The sequence below is a fragment of the Spodoptera frugiperda genome, chromosome 25 (assembly GCF_023101765.2).
Source record: "Spodoptera frugiperda isolate SF20-4 chromosome 25, AGI-APGP_CSIRO_Sfru_2.0, whole genome shotgun sequence".
NCBI classification, from domain to species: domain Eukaryota; kingdom Metazoa; phylum Arthropoda; class Insecta; order Lepidoptera; family Noctuidae; genus Spodoptera; species Spodoptera frugiperda.
Window position 1 is genome coordinate 10815181 of NC_064236.1, and position 24143 is coordinate 10839323.

The 24143-nt window shown below is 34.5% G+C and overlaps 1 protein-coding gene across 5 annotated transcripts in view; it reads right to left on the bottom strand.

Annotated features, from left to right (window-relative positions):
- The window catches only part of LOC118262353 (SCY1-like protein 2), a 152943-nt gene that overhangs the window by 53693 nt on the left and 75107 nt on the right, over positions 1 to 24143 (bottom strand). For all 5 annotated transcript variants that reach the window (XM_035573671.2, XM_050704415.1, XM_035573652.2 and 2 more), the window contains exons 3-4: positions 11774 to 11998; positions 658 to 822 (exon numbers count right to left, since the gene is read on the bottom strand). In XM_035573671.2, the coding sequence (XP_035429564.1) occupies positions 658 to 822; positions 11774 to 11998 (390 nt within the window). The remainder of the gene's footprint in view (positions 1 to 657; positions 823 to 11773; positions 11999 to 24143) is intronic.

Sequence of the window (24143 nt, forward strand, 5' to 3'; positions counted from 1 at the left end):
TTTATAGCCAAAATCAATGTTCAGTCGTCACTAGTTTGTGGACTTGAAAATAAAGTACATAATGAAATGTGATGCGGCACTCTAAATGGGTGCAAAATGTTGCTGAATAGATTTATCTTAGAAAGACTTGAGTCTAAGCTCCTTATCACGAAGAAGCCGAGAGACTTTAAAGGTCACGTGTGAATATAAAAGCATTGGAAGGAGGAAAATGCAAAAGCATCTCATTCAGTTTATGCACTTCGAGCCACATAGAGCCCTATTGATAGCCTGTTTTCAATGTCAGTTTGTCAAAGACTACTACAACAAAGACAAAATGTAAAGTTTTGTATTTTCATTTCTCTACTTCTCACTTCTAGGAACATTCAGAAAACACTATTCAAATCATATTTTGTTTTGCACATGAAAGTGTTGAGAGATTCAATTCCAGGAATAGTCATCTATCGTTCTCCATAAGAATCTATACTTTGGAACAAACAAATAGCTTTACTAGAGGACTGACCGGCAGACATTTTATTATTTTGACGTCCAAAAGTGCCGTGTTAGTAAACAATTTTGACTTTGAATAATGTAGGTCCATCAATATTTTTCACAAGTCAGTTATTCAAGTCAGCTGATCAAACATATCCTGGAAAATGGAATTAAAAGTAAAATAATTACCTGCAGCAGGCCGTAACGCAGCTCAATATCCAGGAAGAAGTACTCCTTGGCGTGGGGTGGAAGATGGGGAGTAGAATTCAAGATCTGCTGTTGAGCACTCGGCGGCCCCAAGGTTATAGGATGCGGCATCACTGGAGGCGCATGTCCGGGCAGAACGTTGCACTCCTGCAAAATAGTTTAACGTTAGTACATTTTCATTCGTGAGAAACAATTTAATCTTGTACTTTGAAATTAGTCACGTCACTGCTACAGTCCTACGTAGCGCCTGGCTACGTTAAGCGTAGCAATGTGCTACGCTTTTCGTAGCAAACATTTTCGAGGTGGATCTATATAGTAGAGGTTGTATAAATTTATTTATTTATACAAATTATATATTTACCTATGCGGTAAATATATAATTTTATATGTAAAGGTAGTCGGTTAAAAGTAAAATAATAATATTGGACCGTTTTTCCGCTACTGGTGCACTCCTATTTTTGTATTTTTTAATGTTGTTTTAAAATATTTGAACATCACTTACTTTATAAGTAATGATGATGTTCAAATATTTTAGTAGTTCAAATATTCAATCTAAAGAAAATATTGGAGTTATATAGTTGTAGCTCGTGTATCATTGGCTTACTACAAACCAGAATTAAATTGGACAAAATGTGTACACTGCTTTGTTGGTCGAGTGGTTACTTGTGACAGTCTAGGGGTCAAGAATCAAGAAGCATGGCAATAAGCTCACCTCATACGGGACTCATAAGCTATTACAGAAAGATGGTATTATTTACATTGTATTCATGCACTAGCGACTCTTTTAAGGACTAAAACGTGTATCACTACATTATATACGTTAAAATATAAGGTATAAAGTTAAATTTACGCACGCCCAAAAGTAGGAGCTAAGTCTATAGCGTTATTTTAGAACATGTGACGCGGGCAGGCATCGGCACGAGAGCGTGACGTGCACGTTTAATGAACCACAGATTAATGATATAAGTGCTGTGGTCGGTTCGTAATTTCGTAAGTGTGTGTGTGTGTGGCTTTACCATGAAGCAAATACAAGGAGGAGATATCATAACTGGATTTCCTTAAACATAATACGCGAGACTTACGGGAGCGCAAGACGGTACAAACCACGCCCCTCTCTATTTTCCTTCTAGCTGTCCGTTACTACAAAAACGTTGCCAATTGTCCTCATTTTAATGTGCCACTTTCTGACCACATGTAACCTATATATTTCTTTTTACTTATAATATAACTAGGCTGGGTCGTCTTTTTTGTCAAATCGTGTATCTAGCTTGAACTTTTGCAATCTTACAAAACATATTGTTGACCTAAAAATATACGAAAGTGGTTTGTGCATACTAACCACAACCACATCAATTCAAAGCTAACTTTCTTATTTGAAATCTTAGACTCGTTTGCTAAGTAAATTCTATTATCAAGCAGTCACTATGCAAATCTTCTAGTCAACACACTAACAACGCTACATCCAATCCAAGTGAAGTGATTGGAGTTTTAGTCGGACGTGTAAGCTATTCTTAGCTAGCGCTATGCTTTACTTTACCTAAACTCTGAGAGACGAACAATTTGCCGATGGAAGTCGTACTAAAGAAGAAGATATAAAGAGCGCGGATCTAAACGTTTAACCAACAAACTGTATTTACCGTAATTATTAGAATTAGTAGATTCTTGTTAGATAGATATTGAAAAAGGGTTATTATAACCACCTCGTTAATATGTCAGTTCTAGATTTTAGATTTACTTGGTATTAAAATAGAGTAGCTGATTTTTGAGGGGGGAAAATCGTCCTATGATTATTCTCGTCTAGGTAAGGCAAGAGGGAGTGTCAAACTCTTACTGACTTAAAACCACCCGTTCCTACTCCTGCTCTAGCCCTGAGCCGCTAGGCAGTCTGAAGCTCCGGGTTGGGCATCAGCCCTACTGAGCCCCATCTGTGGTAGTCAGACTCTTTAAAGAGCGCGGTCTTTGAGGCGTGCGCAGTCCTTTAGAAATGTTATGATAAACATAATAGTATCGGTAGTTACCTATCAGACGTAATTGAGAGATAATGAAAATTGACATGTTGGAAGGCTTACAGAAGATGCTTCTCTCTACAGTAGGTCGTGTAAAGCTTACTGATACCGCTAGAGTCCTATCTTATATTTCATTTACGATCACTGAATAATGAATTTAGGGTTTAAACAAAGGTATCGGATAGAAATAATTTACTAATAAAATTAATTTGATTATATCTCCCTAAATCAATTTTAGATCTAAAATAGATTTAGTTTAGGTTATTATAGATTTGTTCATAAAATAGGCCCTAACTAACAGCAAAACTTATTTATTCAGGTATTTTTCAGGGAAATCACATTTCCGAATTTATTCATGAAATATCTAACCTATCTGCTTAAAGAAGTAAATGGAATGTGAATTAAATTGTCGAGGCTAGGGTAATAACAGGGTTATCTATTGTGATGGCGGCGACCCCTGTCATTCTATTTTGTAAGTCCTTTTTATAGCAATTATTAGAAAAGTTTTTCTAAACAGGTTTTATTTTTGTGCAACATAGGTTAGAAATATTGCAAACATACACATACTTTGTAGTTATATCCTAGTCAAGAATCTAAACACGTTTGTTGTCTCTATGTTTTTCGAATCATAGTTATCACCATGATCAACAACTGGAAGACGTGCACTGCTGGTCAAAGATCTCCCATAGTCCTCCAAGCCAACGATAGCTCGCTGCCTGGTCCTGGCTGTCTACATCCACTGGTTTCATGTGACTCTGGCCTTATCGTCGATGTATTACCTATATGACAGCTCAAAAGGTTGCTGATAGTACCATAGGATACATAATGATATGTTATAAAAAATATATATCTCACAATTTACTGTAACCAGGTAATTTAATTTGATAATATCGTTCGTAATATTCAAATTCGTGACTTTATGTCACTATCGTTAAATTTAAAATCGTTGTGATTTTATAGCCACTTATTTTTTCAATTAAGATATGATATAATGAGTTAAAAACGAATGTTTATAATATGATCAAAATTTGTATTCGTAGCGCAGGAAGAGACCGAAGCACTAATATTTAAACGCAAAGTTAAAAGTACTTATCATTAGACCAAACTACAAATAATTACATTAAAAGGAGATAGTTAGGTGCTGTTTTTGTTATTAAAGTTGTTCTGCTACATTAATACATACATACATTATGTTATGGTAAAAGTTTTGTTACGAAATACTAACAGACTCATGTTTTCACCAATGGTTACATTAATCTCATGGAAATGTTTGTGTGAACATATTCATACACGAATTGATACAAAGTGTATTTGAGTATGTTAATTGAATTTATTATTTTGTGGCTACACAACGTATTAGAAAATATAAATAAATAATTACTACATTTTAAACCTGACTACCAGGTAATAAAATTACATAATTATGGTAGGTAGTGAGATTATATTAAAAGCATTTTTATCAAGGTCAAAGTTTCTCCTGAAGAATCAAGGTTAGCTACAACAGCTTTCATTTAATGTAGGAAAACTCAAGTCTCGGGCAGGGCCGCAGGCTGAGCTAGTAACAAAGCCACAAAGAAAAATTAGGTACCTTTATCTTGAGAACCTGGAGGTGTACTTATTTATTACTACAATTTTATTTATCATAAAAGTGGTTGACAAACGTGTACCGAGTTTTATTTCTACGCGATTTCTTTAAAAGATTCTTATAAAATTTATTCACAGATTTAAGTATACGGGTTTACTTTTGAATTTCTTAGAGACTTCGGATAAACGTACGAAGTTCCTCGGTCAGACCACGCTGTATGCAAGATACGGGTTGCAAATATTATTCATCACGTTCACGAAGCGAGCAAAATAATTTCAATTTGTTAATGACGTAGTCTTATGGTTGCGGTTAGAAAAAAACCTTTAATACACTGCGGTTGGATTTAAGGAAACGTTTTATATTCTCAGTGACGATTACACACCTTTCGACGTAAATGTATCAAGATAATGACTATTTAATTAAAAATATTTAGTTTTTTGAAAATCCTACAACATTTCACGAGTTTTATTTAATCAATTTCAGTTTATTTATTTGAATAAGACCAATACTGTTTATTGAACAATGAACCAATGAACTAGGTTAGATAATAAATACTTACATTTTGATAATGACGCAATACATAAGCTGTATTGATTAACATTGGTTTCTATATTTACCAGTAAACAGAAGGATTTTCAATCGAAATTAGTACAAATTTGGCCGTTGTACAAACAACATCAAACAAAGGTATTGTTCAAACATTTGTCATGAACTTGTTTGTAAGCTTTGGCTGATTTATAAAATGACATTTTGCATTTACATACATACGTTATAGAATATGTATATAGGTACCAGGATTCCATACAATCACAGGTGGTCGCTGACAGAGTAAGTCCCCCGGGAAAGCACCAGTGTTGGCACCATTTATCGCGCGCTCCAGTCGCAAGGAATAACAGATTTTTTACTCCACCCAATAAATCAATCTGAGCGACAAGCGCTAAGTCTGAACCGTTTCGTTTTATAAAAATACGTTTTTTAATTCATCAACTTTCGTGACCTGTTGAATAAAAAGGTTTTAGTATCTGAATTCTGGTGTTATTTTTAGCAATGTGAGCTTTTTATCTTTTTTTTTATTTCGTGCTGGGATTCTTTCTTTGTTTTTTGCTCTTTTACTAATTTAGTGTTCATCAATCTTTGCTAGTGAGGCTAAATGTCATTGCAGCGTTATTTCCACTAAATAACTATTGAGGTACTTTTCTACTGATGAGCCTAGTTGTAATTCAGGCTAGACTGCGTACAACTATTGATCTCCTAACCTTATCATCGTTCATAGGCCCAATTAGACCCCTTTCTAATTTACCTAATCCCCAAAAGGCATTTCATTTGTAACGTCTCTGGTGTTTCGGGTTTCCATGGGCGTTGGCGATTGCTTACCATCAGTCTGATCTGTCTGCTCGCTTACCAACTTATACTATAAAAAAGTAAACAGAATTTAACGTTGAACATCTCATCGACGCGAACTATTTCGTATGCTGAACGGTCGCGGCATTAGCTTTTATTTTATTCCCACTGCACCGTTCAAATACCGGAGTTCCGGAACGAATTGAAAATGCAATGGTATCGGTGTTATTTCCAAATCTATGTTAAATATCGCAAAGAGATTGAAATAATATTGATATTGAAGAGTGATAGATGTTTAGCATTTTATGGTTAATGTATTTGTATAATAACTAGCCCACCGGCTAATATTGACGTGTGTTTGTCGACGACGCTGAGTCGTCGACCACACACGCTGTAGAGAGGAAGCGTCTCATCGTGACTTAAAATTAGTAGAGGTTTTCTCAATATTTACGTGAATAAACCTATATTTTTTACCTCCTCAACCTAGGTATCATCAACAACCTACAAGTGGCCACTGCTGACCAAAGGCCTCTTCTTTCACGAAGAAGGTTTAAGCATTAATCACCACACTTGCACAATGTGGGTTATAAGCCCAGGTTACATCATGATGTTTTTCTTCACTGTTTGTAAGAAGTGTCACATGAAGGAAAAACTTTATAAAGACAATGTTTATACACTGATTTCAATATTTAAGACTAGAATCGTCCTACTGGATCTAATCAAATTGTAATTATTATTTATTTGTCTAATTTTAAGTTCTATTGATGAGTTCTGAGTAAATCAAACTCAATTAAATATTCGTTCTGTTTATCAATAATAATATAGGCAGAATTATTGTAAATTTTGTCAATATTATTAATTATCATTTATTTGATTATATTTGTTTGTTCGCATTGATACTCAAAATATTTTGTATGGGTTTGAACTTCCGAAATCTTAGGTGGAAGGTAATCGTTTATAATTATTATCGTGTTGTGAAGTTTCTATAACTGAATAATAATTTACTAACGAATCCTTGTATCCACACCATCTATCTCTATGAACCACTCTCATTGTTATATATATATTTTTAATATCGATCTTCTTTCGGCCGATCACCGAATAATATAGAATTGGATACTAATTTATCATTTTGTCTTATGTCAAGATATCAAGTACCAAGAAACTATTTCACGGCTGAGTAATCTGTTTCTCAAATTATCTTAGTGCCAACGGAAAAGTATCGTTATTTACCTAGAATTGGGGCAGATTAATTGGAAGCGGGTGAGTTTCTTAATTATAATAATGATCTACATAAATAGAAATTTATCTAACCTACATATAAAGTTACATTTTGAATGCCTTGAGTATTAAGTGTCGTGGCGGCCCAGAGGTTTAAGACAAACAACTTCTCATGCCTAATGGCAAGTACTAGAGTGACTTTTTCCGAGTTCTACCTACTTTCTAAGACTATTTAGACACCACTGACAAACGGTGAAGAAATCCTTGTGAGGAAACCTTAACTTATAATTTCTAATTATTATAAGTTTGAAATCGCCAACCCACATTGTGCAAGCTTGGTGATTAGTGGTCAAACCTTCTCCCTGCGAGAAGACGCCTGTGGTCAGCAATGGTCACTTAATAGGCTGTTGATGTGTGAAGTGTCTGAGTATAAAGTAAATGTAGCGCTTTTTTTTTCAGAATTGGTGATTATAATGTAACAACTTTAATTTATGAATTTCGTTTAGCGTAAATACTTAAGCCAACATTTACTAGTGCATTTCAATAAAATCAATTAGCACCTACAAAACACGACACGTATTTAAGTAATCGTTTCATTGTCCCATTAAAACTAAATGGTGACAAAAAGAAATCGAGGACACGAACAATACATAGAATTAAGTAGAGACGAGCACTTGTATCAATTAGGTAACAGATAAAACAATCCTATCTCATTGTAATCAGGACAAGTGTAATGGAGTATGACATTGTGTAATACTAGGCATTAGCAATAATTAGACGCTATAATATCGCCCACATTGTGGCGAGGCCAGTTAATTAACCCGAGTAGTAGGTACATACATCTAATCCCGTATAAACCGGATTACTATTCAATTCTAATACGGATATTAGTAATATCTGAACTTGATTTCGATACGAATATCTATTTGATTTACTGTAGCGTTTGGGCGGAAGCAGTGACTTGATTATTGATCGTATTGGGTTCAATCCCTTTGTCATTCGTCTATACTCGTAATTAGATGTTTTCAATTTAAATGTAAATCTGATTTTTGGAATTATATTGGCATTGTTTTCATTCTTTTTCTAACAATATTAAACTAATTTTTGGCTTTGATATTCTAAATGACAAGGATTGGCCGCAAAACCCTTTAAACAGAGAGGAGTGGAAAGAAAGTAGGGAACCCTTAACCTGCAGTGGGACGATCATAGCTAAAATTTAAATCTAATATTCTAAAATATTATCCCGCAGATGGGTGTACAATAGAAATTTCACTTACCACCAGATACAGTTAGTCCGTTTATTTGAAGGAGACGAATGAGACTGTCAAACTGTTCATGATTTTTTTTATCATTATTGCTTATTGCGTCTAGCGGATTTTGATTTAGAGTTAAAATGTTACAAAGATAACATATCCATACTCAAATGCGTGGATTATTGAATTACTCGTATATTACATAGCCTAGAAACGTTGTAATAGCATCTGTTTATATTTTTACGGTACTCGAGGGATAGAATGAGGTGTCATGGTCAAAGCTAGGAGGCTCCTACCCAAGGTAGAGGTATTACGTAACATAGCCGGCTCGTAAATCAACCTCATTTATGACTAAGGTAACCAATATTGTTTTTCGTGTGTTCCAAAAGCAGTACATTTTTATTAGAAAACCGACGGTTATCGGGAGCCCTTAAAGTGAACCCGAGTCCTTTAAAAAGGTTTTGATATTTATTAAACCAGAGGCAGCGAAGGTGAGATCTTATTTTAGCTGTGAAATAATTAATGAAGGGTAAACCTCTCATTTTTGCCCATGACAGTGTTTAGACGTTAGACTCAAAACTCTCAAATTTATTTAATAGATTTTGAAGTGAAAATCCATAAACGTTAAAAATACTGTGTTGGGAATCTTAATATTCCGACCAAGGCTGAGTTTAATTTTAATGAAAACATTTAATTTTTTCCTGAAATGACTGCAATCCTCTGAACATTTGCGAACTCGCTATATGTACAGTTAAAATCGAGTTATTTTCAGCTAAGTGAGAAAGTGCGGATAATCCGAGTGAGCGAGGATTACCGGATTGGTATTAAATATTTTTACACGAACAAAAATTGTTGGTTATGAAAGCATTTATCTCTGTAGGTATACAGGTAGAGCTATATTTATGATTCGGATGCGTTCGAAGTAAGTTATATATCTATTTTCATCAATTTTATTGCCAGTTCCAATTACAGAATGAAATAAGAGAGCTGATTGCAAGATATAAATAAATATTAATCCTGTGAATTGGGAAGATGGATCTAGTATTCATATTTTTAAATAAAACCATGTAGGCACGTTAAAAGTAGATGGCCGTTGGTTTAACTAAAACTTTAGGTTTTTCATGAATTTTTTGTCGAACGAGGCATCTTTAAGATGAAATATATAACCCACAAAAACATTTCATGTTAAATGTTGCCAAGACGAGACCATATAGGTCGCACTGTCAAAAAGTAATCAGATCTAGTGTGGAGCCAAGTTTGTAGGCGTGCAAACCGTGGACGTAACTAGCGAGTCGGCCGCACGGAAAGAGTTTAAAAGATTGAATAGACTTTTAAACTCAAGCCCATATGACGAATAGCAAAAAGTCCGTGCGGCCGACTCGCTAGTTACGTCCACGGTTTGCACGCCTACAAACTTGGCTCCACACTAGATCTGATTACTTTTTGACAGTGCGAGCTATATGGTCTCGTCTTGGCAACATTTAACATGAAATGTTTTTGTGGGATTTCATTTCTTTTTGTAGGTTTTATTTATTTAAGTTTAGCCCCCTCAACTCAACATGATCCCGTAATAAACAGAATTCTTCAACGTGCTGTTATTTGTGAGATACAGGGGTGAGGGAGGGAAAGTTGGGAGAGGAGGGGGATTTCGGATTTTTTTCGTATACACTACAGCACTTTTTATACGACGCTATCAAAAGATTTACCTCTCCGCCGCCGCATTCAGACCTCTGCCGTTAAAATTTTGCGGAATTCTGAAACAAACTTTCACCCCCTAGTTTAAGGGGTTGGGGGAAAAAGTTCCAAGTTTTAGGATTTTTTTGTTGTTTGGGTACTAATACTAGCTTACATACCAAATTTCAGTTTTCTAGGACTTCAGGAAGTACCTTAAGAATTTTGTTGATCATCAGTGAGTGAGTGAGTGACGAAATCGGGGTATTTTAGATATCAATAAAATCTAAAGTATAAGAGCTATGCAATTGAAACTTTAGAGGTTTATTAAGTCTACCACTGACATTATATCCTGAAAATTTTGTTTATCTGGTATAACCCAAACTCAAGTTATGAAGGTTCAAAAATACGACGAAGCGCTTCGAGAAAAGGTAGGTAGTGCCCTTGCGCTTGCGCTTCGCTTGGCTCGTCTTAAGGGGCACTACCGTGCCCCCAGATATTGCAAGTGATTTATATTTTTATCGCACAAACTGTGTCTACGTTCTCTGAATCAGTTAAAAACATGGATAAATATTAACTACATTATTTTAACGCTTTTATGCTCAAGAACGTGTCACATAGGAGTGATAATTCATTAATGAAAAGATTTTTCAACCATTGTCAAACGATTTTAATGGCCGATAAGGCAAAGGGTCATTAGGTTATAAAGTCAATAGTACAATTGAATATGTACTTAAATATTTTATGTTCAATACTTTGTTAAATGTCATGTACTTGTCTAACTGTTTCTAGTCCATTGAAGGTCAAAATACAAATGACAAATGGGGACATCGAACGAATTCGTTCGAGGGCAAATTAAAAGTTAATTAGAGGATGAATGAGGAATTTATTAAATGGATTTTCCTGATAATTTTTTGGTGGATTAGAAATATATAAATAGATACTGATGTGATATCTTCTTATGTTGAAGACGTTAAAAATGTTTATCTTTGACTTAATTAATTGCTTTCGTCATCAAAACCTTTGTAATTATTATCTTACCTTGTACTTATTTTTTTGTTCTTTAAAAAAAACGTTGCCTCACATTAGGATTTTCTCTTGTGTCGTGGGTGCGTTTACAAACATACAAGTTCACATACACATGACACCCAGACCCGAAACAACAGTTTGTGGATCATACAAAGAGTTGTTCCATGCGGGAATCGAACTCGCTACACGTTGCGTGGCACCGCGATTGCCTAGCTATCGCACTAACCGTGCAGTCAATTATAATTTTATGAACGAAATACAAGCTATTTTTAACTCGACAATTACTAAAATTAACAAAACATTTAGTTATTTACACATTTGTAACTATTCATATTTGCAATTGTATAGAATACACAATTTAGTTTGCATTCATATTGTTTACATATATTGTAAACAATATACAACGGCCCAAATTAATACAAACACACTAATATGTATTTAATCATTGATTAATAATCAACATATGGTATTGTTTTAGCAGCTGTAAACTCTTTAATTAATTCCCTTCTAGTTCCGACCGATTAGTTTCAAAGTGCAGCGTTGTTCTTAGTCCAATTGTGTAGTGGAATCGCGTGTTGAATCCAACTTAGCCAGGTAATTCAATTAAAGTAGGAACCTACACCTGTTCCTGTTGCTCCGTTGTGCTAATGATCTAAGATTCGACTGTTGAAGAATGAATTTAGTTGTGTAGAAAAGTTTGCTGATATTTAAATAACGATGATACATAATGTATAACTGTTTTTAGCAAACCAATTTTACTGTCTTAATAGTTACCTAGTTATTGTCAATTAAGTTGATTAAGTATGTTGTTGATATAAGTTAATTTACAGGAAATTGAGTATGTCTCTAGTCGACCAACGAGGCAGCATTATAATAGTATGAAAAACGAATAGGCATGTATCCGCTGAAAAGAGAGTGTGCGAGGTGTAGGTCCAATCAATCACCTTTAAACACGTAATATACAATAGTATCAAATTATTCAAACTACTCACATGCCAAGCCAAGATGTTAGCGAGACTTGCAAGGACCGGCTCCGAAGCGAAGGCGAGGGTGGTGGTGCCTTCTTCCAGGGCGTGGATGATTTGCAACATCTTCGGGTGACGCCACTTCTCCATGGTCGAGACACAGTGACGCATGCAGTCAAGCATGGTGTCCTTGCGCTTCGGCTTGTACAGCTTTTCCGCAATGCGCTTGTCGAACACGAAGACCGAGCACTCCTACGAAGAAAAAAAAACAGGTTAGAAAGGGAAAGAGATGGCACGATTTGTTACATATACATAGAATTAGTGTTGACATGGTTATGCATGGTATGATACATCTCTTCTTGTATAGGTTACGTATCAGCTTGTTTGTCGCATATCTTACAAAAAAAAAACTCTCAAGTAAAGTTCTATAAAGTTTACCGTAAAATTCTATCCAAATCAACCCAAATCGTATAATTATTAAAAATCTAATTGTGAAAGTTTATGTTCCCGTTACTTGAATTTAGGCAGATAACCGAATCAATCATTTAAAAATGTATAGCTGACCGAAACAGCAATATATCTTTCAAATGTTTAAATTGTTCACTGTGCTATTTACTAGTGTCCGATGGTACAAACGTAATAAGATACCTTCCACAAGGATTAGAAAATAAATCAGAAGTAAGGAAAGTCCTGTTAATGTTTGTTGGAAGGACAACGGTATTTACAATGCGATTGGAAATCACTGAGTCGAGTTTACATAACAAGCGAGCGAGATTCAAGGTGAAGTTTAAGATGGACGTTTCCAGTTTACTGGCTTTCTCCAGTACTGAGAAATCATTGGAATATTATAAATTGCTGCACAATTCTGCAAAAGTTAGCTAACGACGTTTGCATTGACTATTCACAATAGAAATAATATTGGAAAGTGAAGTGAAATGAAATGGAATTGTATCATATTTAAACATTGATATTATACAAAATTGAAAGTTTATATTGAATGAGAAACATTTAAGTTATATAGAAATGAATACAAATACCAAATTGGAAACATAACTCAATGCAAACACTGCAAATTAACAAAGGTCTCAAAATGCCGACCATCAAGTAATTATTGCACAAAATGTTTAACAACTAAAACCAGTTAATAAGCAGTTATTTTGCTGACAGAAAATAGGGGAGCTTAATAGTGTTGTACTCAAGACTGCCTTTGACACAGACCGGCACTAATGAATCATTAATTTGAGAGCTAAACGTGTAATTACTAGACATCTACGAACTTTACATTGACTAGGACATTGTGTTTGTTTTAGGCAGACTAAGTACCGTATGTACTTTAAAGACATGATGCCGGTTAAGCGATACACTGTTTGGTTAAGCGATACACACGGTAAATAATTTGTGACCAGTAAATGGCTGTGTAGAATTTATTATATTGTCACTCCAGCTGTATATTTGTAGGTGTTGTAAGAGCTGAATAAGAGAATATTGGGATTTGACAGAGACTGTGTAGAAGCGCTCAGTATAAATCTTTAGAATTGCAATCTCCAAATCGGTTGGCAAGTAATGGAGATTATGAAAAACCTTTTTATTTTAGAGGAGGCGTAGTCCAGTAGTAAAATGTCACGGGTTCCCAATATTATTTTTATTTTCTATAAGGTCGAATATTACTTAATGGAAGTGTTCCAAAGATTGTGATTGCATTGTTCCAGCCTGTTCTTCATTAAAGAGCGTAAATTAATTGCATTAAGGAACAAAATAACGTTAAATTCGACTGCTTTGTTGTCGTCATATTTTATATAAAAACTTTTAATGTTTAAACATAAATTTGAAATGAATTTTGATGGAACTGAGAATTTTAACGTCAACGGTCAAGAATTATGTTTGAATCTGTGGTAGGAGTTTCAACAACGAAGTTAATAAACCTTCACAAAAGTTGAAATTATTTAAATGGACGTCACCCTTTTAAAGTTGGTAGTGGGTATTCGTATAACCGGGTGAATTGTTGTAGGGATGTCGAAGAAATATACCATCCAACTATCTGACTTTACCTGGTAGTTGACAGAAGTTAGCAACTCGTGCGAGCCCTGGGGTGACATAAAATCGTTGAAATACGAACACGGGGAATAGTTTACATGAGTCGTATAAGTTAAATGTTGTCTTTAAGTTTCGGGGTTTAAAGACTTGGATTACTAAGAAGGATATTACAAGCTAAACTTATGATTGCGGACGGCTACACTTGTTAATTATTTTATATAAATATTTTTAAACGAAGTGAGTTTGAGATGTTTCGAAACTAGGTTAAGTATATTACGATTAAACTGTTTTTCTCATGTTGCTGTAATCTTTTTAGCTATAACCTGGATGACCTACTATGAAAATAGCTTTAAAATAAAAATTTGTTGAGCTTGGTGCTAATGTACGACCAGGCAACTCAACTGCACTTTATAATTATGTGAGTAAGCTATGAAAATACTATTAAACTTTATCGTTGTAACCCGTATAGCTTAAGTTATTACAAGAAATTACAGTCCATATTTTAATATATCAGGGAAAACCCTAGTGACATGACATGGTGGAATGAAAAACTACGCTCAATTACAGGTTAGTTAACTGTTCTATATTCGTTACTTAAGCTACATGATACTACTCCATTATTTAATTACAGCAACCGCATTTCAACATTACATCCCACATATTGCACATATTCAATTTTTAGCAATTTTAGCAGAAGTGCCTAATCCAATTCACCGTATTGTTAATCCCAGAAAAACATTTTCGAATCCGATCCTCTTGCGGCTACTCCACCAACGCAGCAGCACTAGTTACCTAGAAAAGCGGTTACTCGTATAACCGCTTTTCCAGGTAACTGTTTATTAACTACTGCTACTATCTTTTTGTTAATTCAGCTTAATTATTGCAAAATACCAAATGCGTATGTTGGTATATCAATGTCATGAACATCATTATCAAAAATTACGTCATACCATTTTTTTTTGAGGGGGGAAATACATCTAATTTCTTCTCTTGCCTTGGGTGAGGCGAAAGGTACTGTCAGACTCTTACTAATTAAAAACCACCCCGTTCCTTCTCCTCCTTTAAGCGGGAGCCCCGGTAACGAACCAGGTCATACATAAATCTTAAATACTCGCGTGAAACACTAACAGAATGCGGAAATCTATTTACTTCATCCAAACTATCCTAAAAATGTCGCTTAATGTACTTTTGATAATGTACTCGACCAAGTCCATCCGACAAAGTTGCAGACAAAAGTTACATTAATTCTTGAAGTTGGCTCCCAAACTTGGAACAATAACATATTTTACTTAACTACTTTGTATAACTTTGTACATTAGGAGGGTTGAAAGTATTGAATACGGATCCTTAAAGCTGTGTTTACAAAACAAACCATGCGAGATTAGATCATAATGCTATTAAGAATCTTTATTTTGTAGGTTTGTAATTTTCTTACTTAAGTTAATAAATCAATAAGTCTGCATGTAGTACGTACGTATCATAATTATAACCTATCTAAAGTAGCTGTTCTATAAATACACCCACACTGCCTAATCATCAATGAAACCGAATCTCTTACTAGATTCGTTTCAATAACGCTTGAGTACAAACTACGTACTAATATATCGCTGCACGTGCCACTCAGTCCAAAGCCTTAAGTACATACACTTGGACGGTCACTATACAGCATGTTTATTTCTCTTTCACGGACGTTTCACAGAAAACTTTTACAAGGGTGCATTAAAATCTCGTGCACGACTACATTCCAAAGATCAACAAGACTTGAAATTGAGAACAGTATTGAAACGTTCCAGTATTTAGTCGTGTAGCAGATATTTCTTGGAACGTTAGTGATAGGAACGTTGTTCACTGTATTTGCAGTTCAAAGTCGTATACTTTATTTGTATGACTGTATATTGTAAACATTTTGTATCGTTACTTTCATTTATATGAGTCTGCAGGTTACGCTGTTAGGGGTATTTATTTTATTCTACGTTAAAATTCTGTTTCACTGCGGAATTTATAAAGCTGTGAGAAAAAGAAGAGAGAGAGAGTGCATCGTGAAGCGATGAGCTATTTGGTGTAATGCTTTTATTGCTTTGGAACTTTGCTTCCATGAACAAATATAAAAACGTTAAGTGTTAAGAAATAAACGCTATTTTATAACAACACAATATTCCTCTCATAAATCCGTACTAACATCAGGTAAACATTACTCTACAATAGTTGCTGTAAAATGATTACAAACTACGTACTATAATAACGAATGGATTAACCAATCGTGAGGTTAAGCTGCGCTTGCCCTGATTACAAACAAGTCTGTGGACAGACCATAACTCTACACATAACTACTTATACCTATGTACATACATTTCTAACTAAAGCATAATCTGATGGTACTCAGACTTTAGTTATAAATCATCCTCTAGATGCATTGTTAGATTGAAACCCTTTGTTTTACTAATTCCCAACTCAAAGAGCATTACCACGGAGTGGAATACGTCTCTTACTAACTACGAGTCTGGTTCCAGCTAAACTAAAGCTAGTTTAAATATCATCACTGGAACATACCCTAAAAGTGCTTAGAGCTTTTGACAAAATGGCTGTTCGAGGGAGTAGAATAGTTTTGTTGGAACACATATTTTACTAAAAGCTAAATTCAACTATGCGGACTATGTAGGTAGAAACTGATACGTGATAAAAATCACTTCTGTATTGGTGACATATGAGCCACTTTAGCTTTGTTTCTATCGCGCACGACGTAGGTTTCAGCTTATTTTAAAGCATCATAGGTGACGGTTGTATATCAATAAAAATAAACCGCGATAGTCCACTGTTGGAACATGAGCCTCCTCTACATATCGACATATGTAGGGGTTTGTCATCTCTACCTTTGGTAGACAGAATTGCAATTTAAAAAGATCAGGTTAATTAAAAAGCGCTCCTGTCAGGTCTCTGACAAATGGGTGTAGTAGGCTTTTACAAGAAGAGTTGATATGGTATGATAGTCTATTGATCCTACCATCGACTTAAAAAGGCTATCTTTTACGCAATCCATTAAGGTAAGCTAAACCCTCTATAGAACATCTTAAGAAGTAATTCGATTACGGCGTGCATTAATTAGCAGACGCTGCGGGAATATTACCGCTGCTATGACGGGCGGGAAGCCGCACCAACTATCAAAGACGTTGTAAATTTAATCCATAAACAGTCTTTTAATATAAGACTAATGAACTTATTGGTATAAAACTGAGTTTAGAGTAAAAATATCTCTATCATATCTTATTTATTTTAACCTATCGTATGCCGTATCTAAGACACAATAGAAAACACATCGTGTCTCACGTGGAACTGCGTTCCGGAAAACCAAGGGTTAAGGGATTTTTGTACACATAAATTGAGATATGTAATTTCAAAATGTATTTTAACAAACGGTAAGGAAACTCCAACATAAATCGTCGCTGGACCAACAACAGTTGTAAAAGCAAATATAAGCTTACAAAGTTGGTTAATTGAAAGATGAAACACCTACCTATGTACAGCACTAATATAGTGTAGCGATGACGTCAAATCCGACTATGAATACATTTGTAGTGAAAGTTGACTTTGCAATGTTTTACTCGGTAAGTAGCCAGTTTATACAGGTAGTGATGTGACGTGGACTGTACTCTAACGTTTTACATCACTATTTAGGAACAAAGCAAATACTGTACACGCATTTGAAAGGATTTCATGTAGAAATGAGGTTTGAGAATTTTGACAATAGCATGCATGTGAATTCTGAATGAAATGCTTTGTTCACACAGACTTATGAGCTGCTATTGTTGGTAATTTAGTTTATAGTGAGTGACAAGCTCTTTCTGCAAGCTTTCCAAACGTGAATTTAAAATTGTTTTCTAATATTATTATGAATACAAAAGTAAATGTTTGTTAAAGTTTCCAAGGATTTTTGTGTTTGATTCAACAATTGTAGAAGTAGTTTGAAAAATTAGAAAATACCTACAAACACAGGTGCTTTCTCTGTTCCCTCTCTCTATAAACCTTATGGGATGGCAGACCAACAAGATCGGACTGAGATCAAGCAGTGGACTATCAGTGTTACTTGCTTTCCGAGGACGGCACGGGTGAAACACCGCCGAACTTCCTGACTCCGAGCTAATAATAGCGCGTTGTATTCTCCAGACTGATAATAGTATCTACCAAATAAATAATCTAGTTTCAATAAAAACCTATTTATCGCCTACTTCGATATCGTTACGAGTATATAACAAAGTTTATGAGCTGTCACTTGTACTTAAAATAACATCGGCGTAGTGAAAATTCACTCCCTGTTTGCGGTTACGACGACGTTAAATGTGAGCCTCGTAAAAATCTATTGTATTGGTCTATTTCACAGCTTTCGTGTGATTAGTTTTTTTTTATATACTGGTATTACTTTAATAGATTATATTTTGTTTTACCTTTTTTATATGTTAATGAGTTCTCATGTATAAATGTTGATTATAATAATATATAAAACACATAACTACAAGCATAAATATTAGATGACATGTTTAGGGTTTATTTCACTAACTTTCAGCTTGTTTGTAGGTATAGAGTAGAAACAAAATACTTATTGTTTAATGTTTTAGTTGTATTTTTCCCTTCTATCCGTCTACCTCTAAATTCATCACTCGCTTTATAGACAAAAAATCTTATTCAAAGCGTCTTAATATTTAACATTGTTATTTATAAATATTTGTAAGGTAAATCATTTTTAATTAACAATAGCCGAGAGACGTTTTAATCCAAATTACAGTCTAAGATTAATAATATCTCAAGCTAAAATTGAAAATATACATGTTGAGCGAATTAATTAATAGCTATTCATTCATAAAGGGAAACAAGTTGGTATTATAATCGTTGTAAAGAATTAATTACTATCCGTTATTAGTTTCCAATTCTCTCATTTATGTGTATCTTGTGACAACCGTTTGTAATTTGCGTCGCTTAGTTTACCAAGTTCCAGTAAAGGTAGACATCAAACGGAGTGTTTTGTTTGTCTATTTGACTAGATTTTGTTATTAACAAATAAATTAATATTCTTTCACATATATATATATATATGTATATATATATATATATATATACGATAGATTATTGCTGTATTGACATAGGCCTTCAGATGAAAAATGCAACAAGTAGAGACGTCTTGTGAAGGCTACATTATCCCAAGAAATAACACGCTTGAGTGAGGATGAACAATGGCGTAAAAGCCGTTTATTTAAGAGATATGTTACGGTTTCTATTAGTATGAGATTACACATATATGTATATTAGTCAATATACCTTTGATTTAAAATGATAAATACATCTTTTTTAAAGTAAAATCTCCAAATTATTTGATCAATAAATAAATAACTGTCAGTCAAGTCACTGGACTGATACAATAATCAATGGCACGTGACGAAATTGAATCTCAAGGGATAGAAGATAGAAAAAATCCAAAGATAGAGAGAATGAAGACAAAGAAATGAAGTATCATATGAATATCATACGAGTTATAGCAGAATAGGACAGAAATTATTGTTGTAACCGGCCTAAGTGTCTTGATACCAGGGCAGCGTCTTTTTTATTCAAGTAAATCTTACGCTAACGTTTCGTAAACATATCCCAAAATAGTAACAAAGCATAATTAAAAAGCAATAAACGCAATTCCTATATCGCCAGTATTCCTTCACGCTCATTGGAGCGATGCGGTCAATGAAGACGCTCATGCTCAACAGAGAACCTTTACGGGCTGTTACAGCCAACAGATCAATGTAAAACCAACGTTAAAACAACGTACTAAGATATATATTTGCCAACAGATCCTTGCGTGACCATGTTGAGTAAACAGTTACTCAACTTTCCCTCGAGATAAGCAAGGGCTCATTTTTATTAGATACGAAACAACTACGGAATTCGCACGATTTCTTTTAGGTAAGGAAAAATAACCTCTTTGCGTTACTTTTGTAGTCGAGAATAGTTTTCTATGTAGCTCACACTATTTATATACATACATATTACATGATGGATGTTGGTTTCAGGCGATGATACTATTTGCGACCTTAGAAGGGACAAATATTAATGATTCGTGTTTATTTTCGTCTCTAAGCTTAGTATGGTCTATAAATAACATAATAACAACGTTTATTTCTCGAGATGCAATCCATTCAATGAAGCTTTTTTATAATATCTCATTTCCTTTGCGTTACCATAACATTTTTATTGCTCGTACTTAAAGAGCGTATTATAAAGGTCATGTTTCTCAGTATTCAAATAAATACACGTATAACCAACACATAATATTAACATTTATTTTCATCGCAATTGCCCTTAAGCTAACTTCTCTATTTAATCTCATGCAGCCGACGCAACAACCTCGGGTTCGAGATAACATTATGAAGAGATTGTATGGTAACAATACACTTTCAACCTCCATACACCATCCATCAAAAATAACGCGTAAATAAGATCGTTCTCCGATTAATAAATTTTGACTTACCCGCCCATAATTTATAATTGAAAGGGATTTTATCCCTGGGGTATTTTGGTAATACTCTCTTTCAATTTATGTAATTAAATTATTTTGTAGGTGTTTTAATACACTTTACAGTTACGGCCAGTAACTGGGTCAATAAAGAAATGAGTATTTTAATTGTTCTTTTTGCATTAACCACACCTCACATAAGTCTCATTGTGAATACCTTTAGACATGACGTATTATGTAATTACTATTATAGCAAGATTACAATCTATAAACATAACGACTGTCCACGTCAGTTGGTTTTAAATAAATTTAATTAATACTCATAGTCATTTAGGGTTCATAATCCAATACCTTTAATTAGCTGATTCTGAGAAGTAATCTTTTATGACATTTAGGCAATCCGAAACATATCAAGAAACAAGCTCGTAAACTCACACTCACAATCACACATAGCAATAAGAAATGACGTCTCCCATTGTATTACTATCACAGGAAAAGAAAGCGAAACACTACTTAAAAGCCGTAAAAGGTGTAATAAACGAGCAATAAAAAGCCCTATGGTTTACACGATAAGAAAGGATTTTCTTTGCGGGTGGAAATCGTTCAACGTTCGCAATTAAGGAGTGTTAAGCCTAACAACACGGGTTCTATTGCTCATTAACAAGTTCTTTCTCTAAACGTCTCGTCAAACCGTCAATACTGAGAGGAATTATTCATTGACCAAGTATTTAAAAGTGAGTATTGTTAAATTTTGAACATTTCCCCTCTCAACTATTTGCTTCAAAAATGATAGAGACAACATGATACTTAAACATGTATGTGTGTTATAAAAATCTTAAATACGTAGTATATAAGTTACTGACAACATAATAGTAGCTGATACCAGTATAACAATGCCTAGAAAGTGTATGGAATTTTATAAATTATGTTTGTTAATTAGTAATTAACTGTTAACTAATACCTCTGACTATACACCTGATCAAACTTCCTTTAACGCTTTTCCTTTAACAAAATAAAGGGCTTTAACTAAAATGAGGCAAACATTTCTTTTTTCTTATACGAGTATAATATACAATTAGGCATGTCATTGATATAAGATAAATACTTATATTATTTTACGCAGTTCAATAATTAGAAAGCGACTAAATATTTATTCGGGTAATTTATTAAAAATATGGCACATTTTAAAATAAAGATTTGTAATTAATAGCATGTCGTCTTGTAACAGTTACGCAGCGTGTCCATTAGGCAAATATTTATGTACGAATGTAGCCGCAAAGAGTGTATTTTTATTACAAAACACGTGTTTGCGTGGGTTGGCTGTGATCCAGGACAAACGCGGGATCAACAGACGGAGACAACCGATACTCAACTCGGTCGACCCCCAAATGGCACCGAGGTCGATGGAGTGGGGCACGGAGATGGCTCACGGGTCGGGGAGTGGTCGGGCCCATGTTCGCCTACTATGGAACACAAACTCACTTATTGTCCCAAATTTTATATAGTCCCGTTAAATGGCATGAGAGTGAATCCATGAAAATGAGGCGGTTTTGCTCAGTCTTACCTACGATCGAAAGTAGGTCATTGCATTTTTTGTATAAATAACCGAAATATATGATTTGCCGCTAAAATAACTTGCTAGGAGAATATTAAGAATTTAATAATAAAGCTATAACATTTTATAAATTACTTAGACTCCAAATAAATACCTTCGTAAAAGGGTATCCTAAACATTTAAAGACTTAAAACAAAAAATTCTTGACATAACTGAAGATTATCATAGAAGAATAGCTAACAAGAATGCTGAGACCGTCTACGTGTTCAAGTCAGTTCATTACTCGCCTTATATTCGAGAACAAAGAGAGTGTATTACGGCGGGAGCTAGGGGCAAGGTGACTCGCAGCAGACACTTGTAGCTTCGAACACGTTCGAGCCGCGTGCCCGCTACGCTTCGTAGCCACGTACTACGCCACCCAGCTACGCGCTACGCCACTCATCCACACATTCGCCGCCCAGCCTTTACAACCCTCCAAACTCTACAGGTTGTTTTATATTACGATGTTGTTACGGAATTCATTGCCTTTTAAGGCTTAATAACGACCCACATAATTTTTTGATTACCTCCCTTCTTTTGGTACGAACCCTGAATAAATGTATTTTGTGAATCGATTACGTTATTTAAACCTGAAATTATGTTAATGGTATCGATTGTGATTCATTCACATGTATGGAAACGCTAATTAATAATTCCGTTGCAGCAATTAAGAATTATTCAGTTCGGTTGAACGCTACATAAATTATTTGCGGGCACATTTATTCATACTAATATGTATTACAATGAGGAAAAATTAAATTGATTGTTTGTTAGCATGTTTTTTGTTTGCATTTGATAATGGATTCAGAAAACCACATAGCACATGTTATATAAAATTAGACAGTGTTTTAACTATACCAGTGATTGACTTGAGCTATTCTACGGTATATTTTATAAGTTAACCCCCGAAAAATCAGTCTCAAAACATACATAAGAAAATGCAGGTTTCGGTGTTGTCAACGAAACGACTGGAAGAAATATTTTCATAATCTGAAGATAGTGTTTGTGTAAAATATGAAAGTCTAACAGCGTGCTGAACAAGCTGTTAAAACTTTTACCATGATTTGAAGACAGATGGCAGCTGCGTTGCACGCCTCGTTTAATATTGCAATACGGCTGAATGCTTTCAAAATACTATTCTGATCTCAATTTAAATAAATAAAATGCAATATTCGTACAATGGTGGGGCCACACTATTTAGGTATATGGTTTTTATGATCTGATTGAAAATTATGTAAGTTTTTGTGTTTTGTGCTAACTACCGGCTTGTATGTATGACTAGTTGTAGGAACGAGATGCAACAAAGTTTGTAATAATTCCGATAGGTGGCGCTCTGCAGTTTTACTTAATGCCGTACGTATTTTTAATTTTAAAGACGTATTTCAATTCTTTCTATGTTGCGATCAGATTGTAAAGGTTTATTGACTTCATAAAATTTAGTCGTGCGTATCAGGTCACGTAGATTAGGATTTTCACTCAAATATCCGTGGCGAAAAATAGAAATTCCATCTTGTGTTTATTGAATGAACCAGTGAGAATGTTCTTGCCTTTTTAGAGTTAATATGCTTTTTAAGAAATAACTAAAGGTCAGCACCCCTGCAAATGTTGTCTCGAAAATATAACTAATATTTTGTTATTACAAAGTCCCTTGTCGCCTCTTAAGGGCAACCCTATTCCTGCACACTCATTGTAATAGCAAACCTCATTCTCATTAAAATAACATTTCATGAACAAAATATGAAACACTACTCTTCCCTTACTGTGTGAGTATATGAAACATACAGTCAATAGACTGTGTGTTTTATATGGAATGTGGGGAGCACGAAGAGAGAATTTCCCAAAATCCCACAAAAACCGGTAAAATGAGAATCTCCTTGTTATGGAACAAGAAATTGCTAGCAGAAGTTAGTAAATGATAATTAGAAATTTACAAAGTAGGTAACAGGTACAATTTTCATGACCTATTAATGATTTAAAAAAGTTGGCACATTATATTCATGGTCGTCGGTCGATAAAAGCAACATTGGTTATTACAGCTGAAAGCCTCTGGCGTCCAATCGCCTTAGGCAACAGGAGGTTTGGATTTTTGAAGAGGAAGTTGCTTTCACATTAGCCCGAAAACACTCATCCGGTCTAAGCTTTTTGAATTGGTTTCCTTGCTTGAATTGCGAAATGATATAGCCTTTTACGGCAGGTCTTAACAACATTTTTTGACTACTTTGACTGAAATGGTTTTTATTATTATTTTAAGTTTATCTCTACTTCCAGATCTTTATAGA